At 42.6% G+C, this 22,707-nt stretch overlaps 1 protein-coding gene across 1 annotated transcript in view; it reads left to right on the forward strand.

Moving 5' to 3' along the window:
• The window catches only part of cspg4ba (chondroitin sulfate proteoglycan 4ba), a 30,256-nt gene extending 12,271 nt beyond the window's left edge, over positions 1 to 17,985 (forward strand). Inside the window, exons 5-10 of the mRNA XM_083785027.1 lie at positions 399 to 575; positions 4,348 to 4,546; positions 7,622 to 7,753; positions 13,932 to 14,104; positions 14,914 to 15,097; positions 15,230 to 17,985. Coding sequence (XP_083641153.1) covers positions 399 to 575; positions 4,348 to 4,546; positions 7,622 to 7,753; positions 13,932 to 14,104; positions 14,914 to 15,097; positions 15,230 to 17,295 — 2,931 coding nt within the window. The 3' untranslated portion in view covers positions 17,296 to 17,985. The remainder of the gene's footprint in view (positions 1 to 398; positions 576 to 4,347; positions 4,547 to 7,621; positions 7,754 to 13,931; positions 14,105 to 14,913; positions 15,098 to 15,229) is intronic.
• The last annotated feature ends 4,722 nt before the right edge of the window (positions 17,986 to 22,707 follow it).

Below are 22,707 nucleotides of genomic sequence, written 5' to 3' on the forward strand. Positions count from 1 at the left end.
TGATTGCAGCCTATTGTGTACCGGACATGAGAAAAATAACGGATCTACAAGCTCACAGCTAACATGCTGCAGCGTGATCCGCCCTAGGATAGGTGGTGTGTCAAAGATTTGGCACTACATTTGGAATGTAATTATACCATTATATATTCTATGCTTTATTCTTGCTACACTGCCTGTCTTTTGGCGCATTGCACATAGAAGTAAGAGAGTCAGTATTGCTCTGAATTATTGTTATATAGGTCTGGAAATTGGTTTAAATATTCTGGAAAGGTTTTGGAAAGGTTTTAGAAATACATTGGTAAAAATGTATGGGAACCCTGTATGGGTGGATTTCTGATCTGCAATGCATTACTTCTCTGTCAGGTCCTAATCATTTTCACCTAATTTCACAATCGCAGGTGGAGCATGAGTTTATTTACTATGTCCACGACAGCAGTGAGACCTTGGATGACAACTTCACTGTTGTGGCCAATGACACCGGCCTGAGAAAGCAGAGCCTGGCGAGGACATTGTTCATCCAAGTTACAGCCGTCAATGATGAACCTCCTGTTATTATTGCCAACAGGGTCCTCAGGGTGAGTATGCGATGCTGGCCTATATTTAAACCACAGGCTATTTTGCTTCTGGCCCCATGGCTTCGTGTCAGACTAGCTTCATGTGGGTAGATCTCTAAATTGCCACGGCTGACTAGCTGGGGTAAAGTATGTTAGCTATGCGGAGGAGGATTCAGTGGGTCTGGCAATGCAGAACAGACATGAAAATAATTGTGAGAGGCCCCAGCCTGCTTCACATAATCACAGGGAGGAGACAAAGCATTAATGGTTAATTTATCACTTTTGGGCGGTCTGTTAAATGGCGCATTTAATGTATACTGGTTTGTATGGAGTTGTCTGGAAGTTACTTAGTTACAGTGTCATGCTTCTTATGGAACAAAAAAGGGTTCAAATACATTTCTATATATGGACACTTAAGTTGATACTACTGAAAATATAGACGCATTTGCTTGAATTCCATATACTCATAGATCTGTGGTTGAGTGACCTGCTGATATATCTTGGAAATAGCACACTCATGACCTTGTGGCCTCCTTTGCAGTTGTCTGATCTCTATTTTCTGTCTCTCCTCACTATTATTTACAAAACATAGTCAAAACCTAGAACGGTATATGGGACCGTGTCTGAAACACTGGAGGGATTAAAATTATGAGCACCATTACAACAGGAATGGTGGTCTATAAATAACAATGATTGAATGACATTTGTGGTGAAAGGGTTAATTTACCACCAATGCATTCCACGTCATTAACAGAATACTATTGCATTTGCTTACAATTTACATTGTCCTTAGCATTGACTATGAATAGTTCTTGTCATGTCTATAAATATGCAGCCGCATATATTTAATTTAGCTGGAGGAGAGTTTTCATACAGCCAATTCTCAAGATTTGATCCATATATAAGATGTTGTAGTTGTTCACTTTTGGTTAGCACATTGCATATTCAAATGTCTGCTAGAGAGGGAGAGAGAGACACAGAGAGAGAGAGAGAGAGAGACATGGAAGGCCTAATCTATTAGAATGGCTGAGAGAGAGAGATATATGGAAGGCCTAAACTATTAGAGTGGCTGAGAGAGAGAGATATGGAAGTCCTAAACTATTAGAGAGGCTGAAGTACAGAGCACTACTTTGAAGCATGTTTTACCAAAGGCCTTTGGGCACCCACATACCATAGGGCTGTTCTGAAGAGGAGAGCCGTGTACACTTAACTTGACTGTAATACTAAATCCTAACTTGGTTTGATACATCTAGAAGTGGAGCAGGTGCGCTTCCTCTGCTTGCCTTATTTGGCCATGGGTGCTCAGCGAACAATTTATACTCGGATAAGAAAACCAACTCCAAAACGTACAGGTTTGGCTTTCAAGCATTTTCTAAATTGAATTATCTGTAAGCATCCTCAATATGTCTTCTCATAAGGAAAGATGATAGACCAGTGAGGTAGTTAATGTTTAAGCTCTTATTGTTTTGACTAGGGACACAAGTTGACTTGTCCCTAGGAAACTGTCCACAAGGTGGCTCTCTACCACCACACCTTTTGTATTGCATCCTTTCTTCTTTGTTATTTCTTTACTTTCTTTTCATTCTCAGTTGCAACAAATCACATCTTAATTTACTGTTTGATTACGTAAAATAGTTTTCATACAATTACATTGATATTCCAAGTGTTAATTGAGAGACGCATATCCTTTGCTGTTCTTATGATAAATTATGAAATATAGACCAGATGGACATAATGGCTTCTCTGTGATTTGTGGTCACAGGGTGCTTCCTCTCCGGCGCACACCACGCGATAGAATACACTGAGCAGGAAATACATACAATATATTGTAGTCAAGTCAACATATTTTTGTATGTGTATGTACAAATGTAACCAAATGGACCCGTCCACTTGGTTACAATGGTACACTCGAGTTTAATCAAGACTGAGGATTTCACTGTGTATGTCCTATCATATTGACATGCTGACTGCGCTGTGCTCTTCATTTCTGTGCACATATATATCACCCTGTACCGGATGACCAGTATAGGGCCCTGCAGTGTTATGAGAATTGAAAGGGAGTCTTAATGAGCTGTGGAAATGGATCTTATGTGTTTTTCTTTTACTTTGAAATGGATGAGTCACCCTGTTTGTCTGAGTTATACCGTTGGGATGTCCCGTGAAGAGACTGATTACCAGAGGTGTAGTCATATAGGAACCCAGACAGAACACACACACACAGTAAAATCCACAGTGTTACTCTAACTCTGGTTGAGTAAGAATGTAAGCCAATGGACCCTCAATTGGTCCATGTGTGCGTTACAAGTGGTTTTATTGACAGGGTTTTACTGTGTATGCTGACACACAGACACAGCTGACGCACAGCTTTGACCATCGTGCGATGCCTGCATTTGTTGTACACACAACCACACAAGCACTTAAAGATGTTTGTTCTCCCATGTGCACGGTGGAGGATTGTGGGTGGCCGACTGGCCGGGTGCTAATGGATGAAGGACGCCATGCAGTGAAGTCATATGAAGTCAATGCTAATTAGTTTGACTTGTGATGCATTCGGAAGAAAGCGTGTTGCTTGAGGTTTGATGTAATTGTGATGTAAGCGGATTCAGGTTTTTTTTGTAAAGGAAATGGAGATACAGGCACAGCAGATAACTTCATCATTCATCTTAATCACTTGTCTTAAACCACAATACTTTACTGACTTTTTTTCCCCCCCCTCTACAACAAATTTCTTTGCGGAAAATACTACCTATCTACCAGCTCACAACACATTGCATCACGAGGCATTGTGAACTTGTAGATCTGGTATTTGTGCAGAATGATTGCCTATTACGTATGCCATGCCCTGAATAGTGACGCTAGTGTTCCAAGGGGTTAATATGAGAATGTGTCTATGTGACCGTCCTGTGACCGACTACAGGAGCGTGTCATTTGATGTCTACCACTTTACGATTCAGTGCTCCCTGTGTTCTTTGTGTCGATTCCACTGGACAAGCTAGACAGACGCGCTCGCCTCGAGGCTTTTGGACATACTTGGGAGGAAGCCATAATTGTCTCGGCGTTGCTGCGTCCGCATCTTGTCGTTTACAGTGCACAGCATCTTGTCATGTACAGTGTGGTGTGTCCGCGTCTCGTTTGCAAATGCACGGCTATATTTAGTCACGTCATGTGCAGTGTGATGTGTCCATGTGTTTGAGTATGATGCCTAAAGAGAGATGGAGCCAGATGCATTTCCTTCAGGTTAACCTTTTGATGCAGATCAGTGAGCATTTATCTGCATCTTTCCTAGTTATCTTTGTGGTATTTATTTTGTTGAGACCAGGCTGTCCCATTACGCTTTGCATTTAATATGTATTTCCATCAAGAAAGATAATTCACGTAGAGCTGTGCGGGAGTCTATGGGAAGGATTATTGAGGGGCATCTGTTTCTGTCACTACTCTGTTCCATCCATACAAACCAGATAAAAACTGTGATTCACAGTTTCGAAATATGTGTGAAACTGTCGAATACAAATGTGACAATAAGGGAAGGGCACAACTGACTTGATGAGGTGCCAGCCAACAAGTGTATGATTAAATGATGAGTTCCTGCTAAATTGCAACAATTTAGTGAGTCATAAACTCAGACACCTTCCTTTGTCAGGCTTAAACACTCAAATACATACTAGGCTACTATCAATAACGGGCCATACATAAACCCTCCAGACCAGGAGGCTTTTAGTTTGTTTATAATATAATTTATAATCCATAATCCACTTTATATGGTGGATTATGAATGGTCCCTTTTTGTGTTCAGGTATGGGTGGCTTCTGTGACGGAGATCAGACCTGAGGATCTGAGTATTCAGGACTTGGACACTCCACCAGAGGAGCTGTACTTCATGGTGACTCCACCCAGTAATGGCCACCTGGCCCTGAAGAGTGCCCCCATGAAGCCACTGCTCAACTTCACACAGGCTCATATAGACCAGGGACAGCTGCTGTTTGTTCACAAAGGTAACGACTGTCTCCCCGTTGCTGGTTCGCACGCACGCACAGTCGCACACACGCGTCTCTCACACACACACACACACACACACGCACACACACACACACACACACACACACATGTTGGGGAAAATATTGTACATCTGTTGTGATTAGTTGTTCCTCTTGACTCCACTAGAGCGTGCTGTTTAGATTTGCAAAGAAGTGTTGAACTTGCACAAGTGTGTCCATTTCTGAACTTGATAGACTATGATGTACTATGTCGTCTAGCAATGTGCCTAAATTACTTGTTGATCCCAGTAGGAATAAATGTTAGGTTGAGGTGTTTAATAGCCTGGCGCTGTTGAGTTATTATGCCAGATAGGCTCTGCAAACATTTGATGGTGTTGGCCTTAAATAGACTTCTGCTTACTGTTCTGATGTTAATCTGCTTCAGCTTTGCCTCAACATGTACCATCATCAAAGGTTCCCTTACGGAAAAGGATATGTCTTTCACACATTGCTTTCTGCCATTACACACACCCAAGCCTAGAATCTTCACAAAACGTAACATTCGGATTTGATTGTTCAAGCTTTATGTGACGGATTGCTCTGATCGTCTCGTCTTGATTTAGAAAATCTAGATGTGAAGGCAGAGTATCAGCAGCTAACACACTTATTGTCTCCACCAGGCCGAAGGCATGGGGGGAGAGTATGTTTTGCACTCCGTCCGTCCGTGTGTCCGTCCGTGTGTCCGTGAGCAGCTAATCTCGGCCACCGTTAACCCGGTCGATGCCAAATTTTGCACACACACTCCCTGGATGCCAACGATGAACCTCTGCCCCAAACTTTCCAGAACGGCCTGTTATAGCGCCACCAGGAGGCCGCTTTGTGCAAAACAAGTTTTTGCACAGTACACCTACAGATTTTGTCCAAACATCACGCAAATTGGTACAGAGTCTCTCTAGAGCCATTCAACGAAACCGGTCTTTCAGATTTCTCAGACTCCATCCTGATTGGTTAAGATTGGCTTCCAAAGTTCACAGGAGTGCTCAGTTTCAAACAAAATGCTGCAAATCATGAACACATCGCGTGATTTCCATGAAATTGTGCACCCACATTCCCACTAGACCGAGGACGAAATGCCACATGAACAATTTCAACTCAGCCTCAAGGTGGCGCTATAACTGGCCGAAAAGTGTTTTTACCTCTAACTGCACAGATCTGTGGATAACTTTGTATGCCAACTCCCTAGAGGCCAAGGAAAAACCTTTGCCTGGAATTTTTCACATCTGCTCTTTATAGCGCCACCAGGAGGCCGACATATGTAAAACACATTTTCTATTATTACTCCTTCAGATTTTATCCAAATTTCACGCAAATCGGTACACATGATCTCCATAGTCATGTGATCAAGACAGGTTTGTTTGATTTCTCATATTCCATCCTGATTGGCCACGATTGGCTCCTACAGTTTTCAGGAGTAGCCCGCTTTGTACAAATCGCCACAACTCCTCAACGCAGCGTCCGATTGCCATGAAACTGCACGCATATTCCCACTAGGCTGAGGAAGAAATCCTGGTGGAGACCTGTGCCCAGAAGGGCACTTTTTCTAGTTGTATCTGTGTTGCAGAAAGCACACCGCTGTTTGTTTCACCCAAGTAAGATGCAAATAGAAGACCTCACAAAAATAGCCTTGCAACAATCATACACAGTAGCGGTTAGAAACTTGTATATTTACAATTTATCCACAGTGACTTACAACGGCTTGTTTAATTTAGAATGCAAAGAAAAAAGTTTGTTATATGAAGTAACTAGCCGCAATTTGCAACACTAGATTTTCTTATAATGGATTGAATCTAGAGTTGCAATAACCTTGACAGCCAAATCGAAAATTTCTGATCTGCTTGTATTAAACAATGTTAAACTCAAGTTTGAATGATCCTCTTTCAATCTGCAAAGCGTTTATTTCATAAAAATCAACCGTAGACATGTTATGAGCGTCGTTTTCATTAACGCGTCGCCTTCTGCCTCCTGCAAACTGGTGGTACGCAGTGCCGTTCAGTGACTTCGACGAGCACTACCAAACACTACCAAATGATCACCATTTATACTTCATTGCACAACAGTATTAAGGTACATTCAGACGAGCATCGATTAACACAGACGCCTGGATCAACGACAGGTCTGCTCAAGAGGCAAAAAAAAAAAGCTCGACAGAATCCAGGTCTATAGTCAGTCGCAGGCGTGTGCAAAAAATGAGCACGCGCGTGACAATTTCACAGGCAGGAAATTCCATGTAAATATGCTTGCGTTGTCGCTCCCTCGAACTGCAGGCACGAGCAAGAGAGCGCGCCACTGGGCCCAGGTTAAATTCATGCATGCATTTGTGATGTAGGACGTGACGTAGAGGTACCACAAGAACAACGCGAGGAGCCAACCAATCATATCAACGCTTGAGGGGGGCCTTCAAAACGCCACTGAGCAACTTCCATTGAATTTAATAGCCGGGGGGGGGGGGGGGGGGGGGGTGGCTGTCGCTCCTCATCCGGTCTCTAGCTATATTATAACTCTATGGGCGGAACATAAATTATACTTGATGGGCTGCAGCTGTGCGTGCACCAGCAGGCTCTGCTGCCGTGATCGTGAGCGCTCCCTGCGTTCTTATGACAGTGACTGCAGGTGTGGTTTTGAGGACAACTGCTTTGAATTGCTATTATTGTTCATACACAACAGAAATCAAGGATTATTATATTTCAAGGACGAGCGATCACAATAAAAATCCTAAGCATTCTTCCTCCACACTGGGAGAAAAACAGCATCTGAAAGTTTGATGGTGCATTTTTACACTTGAGTGCAGTTCGAATTTTTCCATTGCATCTTACGAGAGGTGGGGTTCATGTGGTGCCCGGCCTGCGCGCGTGCTTATCATTGTGACGTTGTCTGATAAGGCGTCTAATGCAACTCTAGATTAAACCCAAAATATAGTATTGCATATTGCGGCTATGAAGTATAACTAGTATAGCAGGTAGCATTAACCTACAGTTTTAATATGCTTACAAGGGAAGTCTACCCACCCTTTTTTGTTTTTTTTTCCTCACAAAGGAGCCATGTCTGGAGGGTTCAACTTCCAGGTTAACGATGGGATCAACTTTACCCCCAGGCAGATCTTCAGCATCACTGCCAGTGCATTGGTCCTCAGCCTGGAGAGCAATCATCCTCTCAAAGTGTTTCCAGGTAAAACCTCTTCTTTCTTTATTTTATCACTGTTGTTTTAGTTCTCTCCAAGATTACACCACATAGAGGTGTGTGTGTAAAAGTAATAAAAAGGACATATTGGCGTCTTTGGGCCGGTGAATACCACAAATGCCAGGGCTGATTTTCTGTGCCAGTCCGCGCCTGGGGTAGGCAATTATAAGCTTTTAGCTTTAGCCTATACCTTTTCGGGCCACTCAAGTGTCTTGTATAATGTATTGTAATTTGTTATACATGCTTGTTAAGAAAGGTCCGAAATAAACTAAACTATGTCTAGCTTTTTCTTTCCCTGTGCTAGTCTGACAAATGCATTTGCTCCATGCTGCAAGGAAACATAACCTGACTGTCTATTAAGGCTTGAAAAATCATTTGGAACTTTTAACTGGAACACTTACCGTAGTTCCAAAATATGACTTCACCCAACTCCCAGACTAGTGCATCACAAGCTGCAGTCATTGCTTTATTTAGGGAACTTAGTCATTTCCCCTTTAAAAAAACTTGGGGTCTAAAAATAACATTTTTTTTGGTCTGTCTTCATGTTGGCTGGTTTGTGAGTTAGATAGCGAGGCCTGCAAACAGCCAACTGGCACGATCCACTGTTTCCAGTCACTGGATGAGTGGGTGCTTGAAGACTTGCAACTGAGTGGCAGCTTTCTTTTCCCTCTGCACCAGTGTGCCTGGCAGGGAACAGAGGTTGGTGGCACGGGAGGCTTTTGACAATGAGTGGCTTTGATGCTAGAGAGGAGAAGGGTGAAGAAGGGAAGGGGAATGCCTTCACATTTTCACCGGGATAGAAGCATTTGCTATTTACCACAGATTTTAGGGGCCTTGTGGAGAAAAAAGAAACGTTAGCCCAAACGAGGAAGCACAAATGAGGAAGCTTGTTTATTCCAATAAAAATTCTGGTAGCATACATATACTTACTTAAAATAAACAAGCTGTCTCTGCGATATTGTCGGGGAGGTGTCTCTGTATCGTTTTAAGATACAGATTTAGCTAAGTCCTGCCCCATGCGGGAGCTAACTCCATAGACAACACTTTGATAACTTCGGCCCCAACAACAAAAAAACCTTGGTCAGCTCTCGTTCAAAGCACACATTACAGCTTTCACTCGATCCTGTTGGTTTACACTCTATAACATACACCGAATTAGACCGTTCCTCACTCAGGAGTCAGCCTAGCTCCTTATCCAGACAACAGTCATATCAAAACTTGACTATTTTAACTCCCTCCTTACTGGCCTACCGGCATGCTCCAACTAACAGCAGTAACATTAGCGTTTTCTCTCAGACAGTTGATTCTTCATATCCATATGAGTGAAACCTCCAGGAAGATTTGTTTATTTTTCAAACACAGTTCTTATATGAACTGTATGGGGAATATAATACAAATAAATAAATACACAAACCCGTGGACTTAGCGCCCTCTAGCGATATTGACGTCAGACTTTGGTGCTCTATCTATAAATGTACCATGTACTGTACGTACGTGTGTACGTCTGTAATGCACGTAACTCGAGAACCGTTCGCCCCACTGAAATTCGACACACACGTTCCACACCCCCACAGGGAGCCCGGTGTCAATCCGTCTGACCCACGGTTGTCCAGAACCGCCACAAAAGGCCTCTGCCCGGGCTCTGGACAGGGCCCCTGCCCAATGTCCATATGGAGCTGGCCTGTTCTGACATCACAACACTCCATATTTGGACATGCCTGACACAGAACTCCATAGGAATAAATGGACATAGAGAGACAGATACAGAAATCTTCATATATGGGCATAAAAGGGATCTCCAACTTTGTGGAAGAGGAACTTCCATCGTTACTGACTGTGCTGTACAGCCGGGCACCAGTCTAGTTACTGATAAAGCGAAACAAGTACATTCGTAATCATCTATATTAACAAGTGAGAACTTGTACCCAACTTGACTTACTTGACTTATTCCTGTAGGCTCCTAAGTGGAGCATAGGGCCGCAATCACACCCCGCCATCGGACTCTGTTTTGAGCAGTTTTCTTCAGCTGGGCCCACGATAATCCGGTCGACTTTGCCTCACTCTCCACTGATCTTCTCCAGGTCTGTTTTGGCCTCCCCACTTTTCTTTTGCCCTGTGGGTTCCAGTCCAGTGCTTGCCTAGTGATGTTGTCAGTAGGTTTTCGGAGGGTATGTCCAATCCACCCCCACTTTCTCTTCTTCACATCCTGGCTGATGGCGCTTTGGTTGGTTTTCTCCAACAGGCTGGCATTTGATATTTTATCAGGCCACCTGATGTTCAGAATGCGCCTTAAGCACCTGTTGACAAATGTCTGGAGTTTGTTGGTGGTAGTGTTTGTCACTCTCCATGTCTCTGATCCATAGAGGAGAACTGACTTGACGTTGGTGTTAAATATTCTGATTTTATTATGGAGGGACAGTGCCTTGGCGTTCCAGATGGGTCGTAGTGTGGTGAAAACGTGTCTGGCCTTGTTTATTCTGCTTTTGATGTCATCGTCTGATCCACCATCCTTGCCCAGTATGCTCCCGAGATATGTGAAGCGGTCAGTCTCTTTGAGGTTGTCTCCCTGTAGTTGGACTGGGAGATCCTGTTTGTTGTTACTTGTACCCAACACATGGCAAGAAACCCAAAGCCACAACAGCTACGTCGCTATTGCAACACCCACAACACCATCTTACACACTACACTCACACACACTCACACGGGCAGTGACGTCACACAGTTACCCTTCGCAGTGTTGCAACGCTATCTCCTCCTATCGCGCCCATCGACCACACTCAACACCACCCGCCAACAAATGTTCATTGCAGTGCCACCAAAGATGCCTCCTGTCCACACTCACGGCGTCAATGCATTTGTTTACTACAAACATTATCGCCCCAAGCACCGACACCCCCGGAACACTGTTGCCCTTTCACCACGCTAAATTCGCCAGGTCTATGCAAGTGAGCACAAATTACATTTTTCATTTTCATTTTCATTTCACAAAATTCATTCACAAGCCCACAAATGCCCTTCAAATGCCATTCAACACACACTACGACTCGCTTACAATTCGCGAACCTGGCAACTACTACTCCGTCTTTTAATTGGCTACTAGCTCTGCCTCTCAGCCGCTCTGATCTCCGAGTCTCCATGACAGTTCTGTCCACTGTCCGGACTCCGCAGGAGAAAAAAACGAGGAAGGAGAGGAACTTTCGCCTCACGATTTTCCTTATTCCTTCTAAATCTCTGTAAATAAAATATCGCTCTCTCAGCGAATCTCTTAGTTACATCAACATTGTTCTTTGACACTTTTTGCTTTGTACCAAACTATTACAATTACACCGTTCGAATTTGCCATTTCGCCTGCCAGCCATACTGCCGAGTACATTTGATTGCGCACACACACACACGCACACGCACGCCTGGAAGCCACGATCTCTCTCTCTCTCTCTCGCCACGCACGCACACACACACACAGGAATAGCCGCGCAGCCTATACACGGCGGCAGCGAGACAGGACGTTATAAACTTGAGTTTCATGAAATAACTGTCTTTCTCCGCACGCGCACGTGCGCACACAAGTGAAATTATTCAAGTGAAATGCGTAACGCCAATATTGGGCTAATATAGGCTACCAATGTGTGGGTAGCCTACAGGGATTTACCCACGGAATGAATATATATATATATAATCATATATACCAGGGCTGCCCACACTTTTACCCACGGAATGAATATATATATATATATATATATATATATATATAATCATCTATACCAGGGCTGCCCACACTTTTTTTTACTTCAGAGCTACTTTCAAAACGACCAGCTATACCCACCAAATAAAACTATCATCCCATTGCTGAAAATAGTTACAAAATGTAATTGAGGAGCCTTTCATAGGCTACATACAGTGGTGTCCCATTCGTCTGTACCAGGCTGACTTCTATAGGTTTTGAAAGGTACCTTTCATTTTATTATTCTTTATTTACCCAGGGAAGTAGCTGAGCACAGGTGCTCATTTTCAGCAACGCCCTGCACATCGAAACACACACACACACACACACACACACACACGCACGCACGCATGCACGCACGCGCGCGCACACACACACACACACACACACACACACACAATGTCATGTCAAAGGTACCTCTGGACGCCACACCTCTGATGGGTGGGGTTTAGTCTTAAGGGGTGTGTTTCTTTCACCCACTGTGTAATACAATAAATGGACGGTAGGTGGCAGTAGTACAGAGGCCAGAGAACTATAACACAAACGCACATGGAATGGGAAATAGAGGGGGGGAAATGGAGGGTTTTTATTTTTGGTATTTCACTTTGCTACTGATGATTGTACGCAACAAGTATTGCATTGTGTGTTTGAGCTGACAGGCCCTTTTTGATGTCAATCAATCAAGTCATCTCAAGTCATCTCAAGCGGCAGATGCAAAAATCTTTTTTTATATTAAAATTATATATATTTTTAGGGCCATGTCATGTGGTCACTGCAAAGCCTTTGTGATCTACAGTATACTGGTAGATCCTGATCTACCTTTTGGGCACCGCTTAACGTCAGATCAGCGGTTTTGTCGGCCAGCGCCAAAAATGCTCCCCGACAGCATAATCGGAGCAAATACCGGGCAGTGTGTATGAGCCATAACGTGTTGACTACACTACACTAATAAGGACACATAATAACAACTAATAACCCATCCATTACTACATGTGGAGTCAACTCCCGCAATTTCCTTCTTCCCATAGTGCGCGGCAACGTAACTCTGGGATGAGCGGCCGCTAAGCGGCCGCGAAATTCTAGTTTATATAACAAAAGAATCAAAGGGAGAAAAATCCATCAATTTGACAGCTTTTACAGATTATCTTTTGTTTGAAGTATCTCATCTATTCTCCACAGACATTTTCTTCAGAGCTCATTCAGACTTATAGGAGAAACGTTTGTGATCTTATACCAGTTGCTTACTTTGGGCAAGTGCTTGGGCACTTTGCCATGGTGTTCTTGTAAGCATTTACATGAAGTTTTCCATTCCACTGTATTTCAAGACAGCGTTGAACAGTTCCACAGATGGCTAGAAAGTTCACTATACAATTTAAGTAAGCTTGTGTAGGTTTAGTCAAGTCAAGCACAGGGGCAGAGCCTTTTCAGTATGGGTACCATTAACCATTATTACTAACTATATTGCAAAGTTTACTACATATTTTACAAATACACACATACAATGTTCTACAATTCAACCTTCATCACAAAAAAAATCATAATTAGTGTTTTCTGTAAACCTTTATTTTGATAAAAGGGCAAGCTGTGACAGACAGAGCGCAGGTAGCCAGAACTTTGAATTTTAAGTAGTTGAGTTTATGCTCTTTGGTGTGTGTGTGTGTGGTGTGTGTCACACTCACTACTGCATATGATTATCACATTTCATTGTGTTATTCACTTGTTTTCATTATTACTGTATTACCTGTGACTTGTTTCATGTATGCATTGGCAATGTAAAACATATATTGAACGTGTGACGTGATAAATGATCCCCAGTTTCCATCGTTTATCAACACACGCAAATTCATCTTCAGAATAAGAAGCACCTCATTCCTGTTTGTCTTCATTAATACATGGAGGTGTTTCCCCCTTACTCCCCCCTCTGTCAATGCATTGTGAGACCAGTGCTCGCAGGGAGCTCATCCATTTTAATGTTTGGTTTTTATGCAACACACTCAAATGTAGTTGGGTTTTGTTATAAAAATGTCTGCAGTATAACTTTATTTTCACACATCAAAGGGGTTTTGCCTGCCTATTCCAGACATTGTTTAGCGTAATGTGCTGCTGGAAGATGTGAAGTGCTCAATTCAAAGCAGCCACACACAAATGTGGCCATACATAAGCACAATGGCAGACATGCAGCTATGTTGTTGTCGTTAATGTGAAATTATACGTGTGAGACTGACCTCTAATGACGTTTTATATATTTTACTACACTATTTTGATTAAAGTAGTGTGTAATGCCATTGCTTTACTAGTAGAAGAGGACTATTTTCTACAGAAAATTGCTAACAACAGATATTTTGTGCCAAATGATCCCCACAGCTAATGTGAAATGACATGGATGTTACTTTACCATGCCATTCATTTCTCCACCATCAACTCCTTCCCCTTCGTCATGCGCAGGCTCGTCAACGCCAATCACAAGGGAAGATTTGCAAGCTGTGAGCAATGACAACAGCGGCACCTCCAACCGCACGATAACGTTCAGTGTGATTCGTCGTCCTAAACTGGGGAGGCTGGTGACCATACAGCCTGATAATTCCACTCTGGACATCTCCACCTTTACACAGTCGATGGTAAGGCATGGCATGGACACATCACGTTAGAACGGTTAGAATTTCTTGAGTAACTGAAAAGTAATTTCAGAGCATACCTATTTACACGCACCTCGACTGGTTGCACGGCCAATAAGGCGAATTAATCTAATCTATAAAGTGCACTTCTCTAGCGCAGATCTCTGCCAGGCTGAGTTGCCAACCCAGGGTTCTTAATCACATGACTCCAGAGATAATGTGTACCGAATTGTACAGATTTTTAGCTAAAAGTGTGTCTAGAAAATGCTAAATGACAAAAAAATCCAGAAAGGCACAAATGAGGAAAACAATATGCACCTCCCAGTTTTGAAATGCAGTGCTGGACCCAAAAAGTGATCAAATGAAGAAAAGTTGCATCATGATTCAAGGAATCCAGGGGGAAATACTTTCATAGTATGTTCAAGAGTTATAGCCTTGATGAATTGCTATTTATTTGAAATGAATTGTAACGTTCTGCATGCTTATTTATTGGTCCCTCTCATGATGTTTGTGTCTATTTGTATGTCTGTTTTTAGTGCACTGAAACAAATTCCAATCAACTCTGTTGACATGGCATGGAGGGGGGGGGGGGGGGTGTTTTCACTCTGATTAGCAGTTCACAGACATACACACACATAATTAAAATTGAGCTTTTCTAACTAAAGGTCTCATGTGAAACTTTCATATGAATTATTTGTGGTGATAGCGTGGCAGGAATGCGATGCTCAGTGTCATTTGGTTAGTGTTCAACGCTGCTAGTTGAAATGATTTATGACCCTGTGTCATTTCTTTTTGCTGTGTGTGTACCTCAGGTGGACAAGAAAGAGGTGATGTACATTCAAAGTCCCATAGAGTCAGTGGGATGGGCAGCCATGGACTCTATGACATTCTCTGTGGCATCACCTCCTGCATCTCTGGACACTCAAACCTTTAAAATAGACATTTCCTATGAGAACGCTGGGCCTGACTGCAAGACACTGCTAATAGCAAACACAGGTGTGGATAACCACTGAATGTTTTCCCTCATATTTAACCCATTTTTACCTGAGATTCTAAAAATGTCTTCTACATCCTGACCCCCCCCCCCCCCCCTTTTTTTCCTTGATGTTTTTGAAAATGTCACGTCAGGTGCCGTGGTAACGGAAGGGGAGAGCGTCGTGATCGATGAAACGATGCTGGACGCCTCGAACCTCATGTCCAAGCTGCCGACGCCTCAGCGGAGCTCCCACGAGGTCTGGTTCCAGGTCAAGTCTCTGCCACGGCACGGCGCCATCGTGGTCGGTGAGAGAGACCTCACCAGAGAGAAGCCTAACTTCTCCCAGTTCATCGTCAACAAGTACGGCATCACCTACAAGCACGACAACTCGGAGACCACTCTGGACTTCTTTGTCTTCGACACGTGGGTGAATTCCAAGGGGAAACCGGCCCAGCGCCCCAGTGAGGACGGCGATGTCGTAGAGGAGCGGTTCAATATCACCGTCACTCCCGTGAATGACCAGCCGCCTGTCCTGAAGACCAAATCCCCGAGCTTGCGCGTCGTTCAGGGAGATACGGCGGTCCTCGGGCCTGAGAACCTCAAGGTCGAAGATTTGGACAACCCTCCTGATGACATCGCGTTTTCCGTGATCAGCAAGCCCAGCAATGGGTACTTGGCCCTGGAAGGGAATATGAATGAACCTGTAGTGACCTTCACGCAAGCCCAAATTAATAACGGAAGTGTGCACTTCGTCCATGATGGAAGTCCTGCCTCTGGTGTTTTTTATTTTAGTGTTACTGATGGACATCACAAGCCAGTTTACAAACTCTTTAATCTAGAGGTGACTGAGATCATTATTTCATTGGTTAACAACACTGGCTTGATAATTGAGCAAGGTGAGACGTCAGTTTCACTAAACCAAAACAACTTGGCCGCGGTTTCCAATGGGAGAAACACTACCATTCACTACCAGATTACAAAGCCTCCAGATTTTGGCAAAATGTTAAGGGATGACAAAGAGGTCACACAGTTTGAACAGGACGATCTCCAAACTGGAAGGTTGACCTACCATATGGTGACCCTCTCCTCTGCCGTGGACAGCTTTGAGTTCATTGCACTCACTTCAGAAGCCAACCTATCTGGCCAAGTGCTCAACATTACGGTTAAACCTTTGATACAGTTTGGCAAAGATTTGAGGATTCCCAATGGGATTCCAGTCAAAGTAAACACTGATTTCTTCAATGCCGCCAAACTTGCCAACATAAGTGGCAGTAATCCTGTTTTTGATATACTTATCCAGCCAAAGTATGGGAAAGTGGTTTGGACAAAATCGAAAACGTCCATGCATGCTGTACCAGTTGAATCATTCTCGTTTCAGGACGTGAGGCAGGGAAAAGTCACCTTAGATGTCAATGCCAACATGACAGGAATTCAAGAGCTAAATGATTCACTGGTGTTTGTCCTGAAAGCTGAGAATGTGCAACCCGCAAAAGCGGTGTTCCATTTCACTGTTGTGCCGTATGACCCGATACTTTTCCCCACCACAAAGAGTCCAATCCCACCCACCACACCTTTCCTTCAAACATTGAACCAGACAAGCACAATCGGAACAGCTTCACCAGCCTTGTCATCAACCTTCGTCGTCACACAGAGGCCGAACAAAAGCCAGCAGAAGCTTAAAGGACACAGCCGCTGGGGTAACGCTAACCGGACGGGCACTTTCAGTACAACTCTCGGTAGACCGACTATCGGGACGGTGGACATTCCCTACAGGATCACGCCGGTTCGGGTGGAGTCATACCCGCAGAAAAGTTCCAACCCCCTCCTGGTCATCTTACCTCTGTTGGCGCTGCTGCTGCTCGTGATCATCTTTGTCGTCCTGGTCGTCCTGCTTCGACGCCACAGGCAGAGGAAGCAGAAACCACCGGTCACCCCAAAGCCCCCACTGTCACCAGTCGTACCGAACAGTCAGCCCTACCAGGGCCAACCACAGAGGAGCACAACAGTTCCTACAGTGACCGTCACCCCACTGAGCCCAAGTTGCCCAAGCAGCCCGCTCCTGGAAAGGCTATTATTGACACCGAATCAGGGCATGGTTTTCAGCACCCTCGAATCATCCATTCCCACATTGTCGTGGAGCAATGCCGACTCGGTGGCTTCTTCGCAACTCATTAGAACCACCACTCCACCTCTTCAGAAGAATCAGTATTGGGTATGATCTTTGAGCAAACATTTGTTAAATGTGAGTTGGGGAATTCTGCTGATCATTGACTACACATCAAAAAGTATTTGTATATTAGAGATGGATAAATTATTACGTTTATGATGCCCTTAAAGTGCAATAGAACAATCGGCAGTGTTGGGGTAATGTAATGCATTATGTAATATTACTTTCATGAGTAACAGTAATAATATCACTTTCAAGAACTGCTACTTATATCCTAAGCTTCTAATGAAGTCATGCATAATGTAATGACAATGTCTAAATAGTGAATGGTACTTTCTATTTGGACTTTTATTTAAAAAAATATATATCAAAATGCCGGACATTGCCAGTACCTTTTTCAAATAGATTATGCTGCGGCTTGAATCATTTGAGTTTCAATATGATATTGATATTTAGGCTGCTAAAATATCATTTTAATATCAGTAAGTAATTATTGTGGCATTCTTCTCTATTTAATTTAATCTACCCTCTTTCATTCAATATTATGCCCTATTATATATACTTTTGTAACACAAAAGTTATATAACATTTTTGAAAGTAAACTTGCCCAACATTGAACATCAATGTAATAATAATTTAACATAAATAGTATAGTCTAGTCATCCACTGCAGGCTTGGAATAGGGATGGGAATAAGGAATAGTTTTGCAACCGGTTAGCCGACATCATTTTCCAGTTATATAGTGGTTATTAAGGAAGTTAAGTGAATTGGATGGAGCCCGCACACCAAAGGTACTAGCAAGACGTTCTTTATTTAAATACTGACTGTCAGTATTTAAATAAAGAACGTCTTGCTAGTACCTTTGGTGTGCGGGCTCCATCCAATTCACTTAAGTTTCTTTTAGCCCAGCACCCAGCCCGTCGATGTGCGTATTCTACGTCTGCTCTAGTTATTAAGGAAGTTATGCAGGAATGCCTACTGCGTTGCAAAAAAACGACTTTCTGGCCTTGACCCCATATGAGCCCATACATCCAAACAGAAAAGTCCTATTTGATTGCATTTAATGACTTTAAACAACATTAAATTCACTTTGTCACTCACTTTGCCACTCGATCTGCCATTCAGTTTATATAAATGAAAATCTATTAGAATGTCCAGGTAGCTCAGTCGGTAGAGCTCTCGCCTTTGAACCACTAGGTCATGGGTTCGATCCTGGGCACCGCCAACTCAGCATATGATTAGCACGGCTTGGGTGCGGCAAGCCATGCGAGAAGTACTGGTTGCTGATGGTAGGTGTGGTGCTCCACCTCAGCAATCCATCTCCCAGGTGTCTAGCGCATTGTAACTGGGACTGGCTCTCACGTGTTACCGGCTGATACTGACAATAAGACACTCCCGACCTACCTACCTATCAGAATGGTATTTATAGTGGGCAAGGCTCATTTCAAATTGCAACATTCAACATGGTTGTAGGCCTAATAATAATAATAGCCTAAATTGTGTCATCTGTACAGGTCATCAAATCAGAAAAAAAAAATTGAGGCGATTTAACATGTTCACCTGTTCGGTGTGCTATGCTGTATTTGAGCATAATTTTTGCAGAATTGACACTCAAGCCCCAAACCAAGCTACAGGTTCATTTTTCTGTGGCTAACTTTTTAGTCAAGCCATTCTTTGTGCAGCATTAGACCTACCAGAGATTCAGGACAACCAGCTGTGAGTGTGAAACCACTATTCTTGTGCCTGCCCAATTGTACAAATGACATCTCCCCCATTATTTAACCAAATAACATTGTCCACAAAATGTGGAACATTTATCATGAAAAAGTATACAAAATAACCATAAGCCATTAAGCATGTTCTTATTTTTTTTATTTTTGCTAACTGTTGACAGCCCTTTGAAAACCGTTAACTTTGACAGTAACTTGTTACTATGGCTCAAACCCCAAAACAGCTTGATACTCAAGTTTAGTCGAGTTGCTAACCTTGTTAATTGTTCCTCATGCACATTGAAATCTTGTGGGCAATGATAGTCAGTTTGCCTGAGTATAAAAGAAGAGGTAAAGACCAACTTGAAACTGTGAATGCTTAAGACTGGTGCATAGATTTATTTTTAAGAATTTCAATTGATTGTGCACATTTTGTATTTTTGTTATGTATTACACTTATATTCTAGCAGCTCATTTTGTAAACTCAGGTATTTTGTTAATTGTATTGCCCTCATGTTACTGTAATTGATTGCACAAGCTGTAACATATTGAGGTCTTTAAGCATCGGTACCTCTTTTGGAGTCATGATCACTGTTCTTAAGGGTCTTTGAAGTCCCTTCAAATTAATTTAACTACTGTAGCTGGTTTTGTACCAGTATTAACCTGTTGTATATATTTTTTTCTGTATCTCTACTCAAAATCAACCTATTTTTAATATGTTATTTTTTATCATTACCACTTTTTTATTATCATTTTATTACGCACAGTATTTTATTCTGAAAAGTGTATACGAAAATTCAAACCATTGAGGGTCAATCTGTTAATGGCAATAAACGATATTCTGACCTGGTATATCTCAGGCTTAAATTAGCCTGTATTTTTGTTCGTTCATTTATATAATTTCTACGAACAGAGATAGTAGTAAGTATTACAAAACCATTAAAAAAATTATTGGTGGTCCTTTGAAATCACAAAACTAGGGCTGCAACTATTGATTTTCTTCTTAGCGATTATTTTATTGATGTCCTTTTTTTTATTACCGGTATTTTGAATAATCGAGAAGCATGTTTTCTTTATATGCTATTATACTAGTCATACCCGTGCGAGCTTAAGAACCGCCAAATGCAGGCACATGAGGCGGCTGTATGCCTCGCAGTACTCTCCCCCCTCTCTTTCTCACTGCCACTTATATTGGCTCATGTGGCACATATACGTTATGCGATGCTCAGCCAACGCATAATTTTTTTCTTCTTTAAGATTTATTTTTGGCTTTTGTGCTTTTATTGATAGTTACAGTGAAGACTGACAGGAAAAAGGGAGAGACACGGTCGTCATAAACGAGACTCGAACACGCGACACGCTGTCGGGCCAGAGTAATTCATTACTAATGAATACCACTTTGTTATAACTTTAAACTGCCCTTCTTGAGGACTGTACAGTAGTGTATATTGATATCTGTGATATTTACGTATATGCCTATAAGGACAGGCTATTGTAAGGAATAGTCAATGTGCATTCATCTGCCAGTCAACAATATGAACATGTTCATGACTAAATACAACCTGAATATCTGGTTATCAGCTTATTATGGGTATCGTTTACTGTACTAGCTGAGAAATATAATATTCAACGTTGTGCATGCATACGCAGTCAGTCAAACAAATGACAGTAAATAGCCTGCCCTACTGTACGACAGTACAGGGAATCATTTTCAGGGGCTTGTTCAACTACAGATTGTACTGTTCCAAGCAGTTCCATCTCAGAGAAATAACATATTTCCTCCTCTGTTTTCTATTTCAGACATTTTGTTTATGTTCTATTTCACTGATGGCTCTGCTAGCACACATAGATTCCTGACAAAATTGTTGCCACAACCTTTATTCTTTTTGTAATTGACAAGTCTGGCCTGCATCCTCAGGTGCTTGCTATGGTCTCCTGTTGTCCCTCTACAAGTACAGGAGTAGCTTGCCTTTTACTATACTGTTTGCAGGTTCTGACAATCTGTATGCTGTAAATCAAAGGTACTACTTAAATGAGTTATGTATACGTTCTTTCTTCCCCCCCCCCTTTCTTTACAACGTGTATAGGGTTTGTGATTGCTGATTTTAAGCAGTCACACACAACTGACTCAAACTAATTTGACTAAGTTGGTTGTAACCAAACACCTGTTAAACAGTACATCGAGCTAATTGATGAATTGATAAACATGGGACAAAGCATGCCATCCCCACACAGCCTCTATCAGGATGGCATGATTCAACTGCTCTATGATAACCGTCCAGGAAGGTGGCTCTGGCCTTGGGCCGTCACAGTGCTGTCCATAGGGATATCCCTTTGGTCCAGTGGTTAAGATATGGGATTTTCACATGGGAGTCCTGAGTTCGAAACCTGGGTGTTATGTTGGTGCTGTGATCCGACCAGGTCGGGTTTCCCCCGTGGGAGGAGGTCAAAAGGGGTGTGAGTGTATAGCAGACTGGCTCAGAGCCTCAGCCTGATGGCTTGCCCCTTTTGGAACCCTTTTTTTTACCTTTTCTGAAGTTTGGACGAAGTTAACTCTAGGGTCCCTAATCGGTTATTCCACACTCCATGGGCGAGCGGCGACTGGCTAGCTGCACATCCTAGTTACTGCCTCTGATTGACCGACCGCGTTCATGCAGCATGTTTATAATGCTGTTGTGTTGTGGGAGACGGGACATGGGAAGTGAGTAAGAGAATTTCGGAGAAGCCAAAACTTAAAAAGAAAATACTTAACGGCATCGGCGGTTAATGCGATTTCGCCCACGTTTCCTTTGTCTCCTATAGCCGCGTTATGCATCTTTGAAACATCTCACCAACGCGGTGCACCGCTCTCCGTGAATGGAGGGTATGTACATCTGCATCCCATGGAGAGTGGAATAACCGATTAGGGACCCTAGGGTTACCTTCGTCCAAACTTCAGAAAAGGTCAACTACTGTAGGGTTCCGAAAGGGGCTACCTGATGGCCTGATTTACCCTGCATAACATCGATTAACTTGATGCACAACCTGTATGTAGTCACACCCAGTTCAAGTCTAATTATTTTGCTTCAGGCCAGGTGTAACTGCTTAAATCAGTCTACAGTGTACATCCTGCATATTTTGTCAATATGATGTAACCTCCTATGTCACTGAAGTGTCATATTTATTAATACCATAGATTTGTAATAAATCACTTAACTGTGTTTTATTATTTGTAGACCACATAACAGTATTCTTTCCACTCCTGCCAACTTTATTGTTTTTCTGTCAGAAAATTATTAAAAGTAAGATACACATTGTACATTGTTACAGTACAGTAGTTGGTTTAGAAACGGCCTATCTAAAAATCTTTGCAATTCACTGGGAAGATGCACTGTAATTGTAGCCTGTTCTTACGGCAACAAAAGAAGCAGTGGAGGATGGGTCCAATTGGCAAAGAAATAATTACCATTATCACATTCTTTTGGTTTCCCTTAATACAATGATTTCTTTATCTTTGTCTTTGCACAAAACAATCTTTGAACATCTCACAGCCGTTGAAGTAAAAATCAGATAAGTAATTTTATTAGGGGGAAAAAACTTAAAGAGATGAGTGCTGAGTCATCACTGATGACTCATGAGTCTCATGACTATGATGGACAAAATCAAGCCTATCACAGTTACTGGAATCTGACACACCAGTAGACGGCATGTGTCGGCATTTTGTACACATGCTGTTTCTTAAAGCCCTACATATGTACTTCATTCATTGTATGAG

The sequence above is a fragment of the Protomyctophum parallelum genome, assembly GCF_964188405.1.
Source record: "Protomyctophum parallelum genome assembly, chromosome: 15".
In the NCBI taxonomy this organism is placed as follows: domain Eukaryota; kingdom Metazoa; phylum Chordata; class Actinopteri; order Myctophiformes; family Myctophidae; genus Protomyctophum; species Protomyctophum parallelum.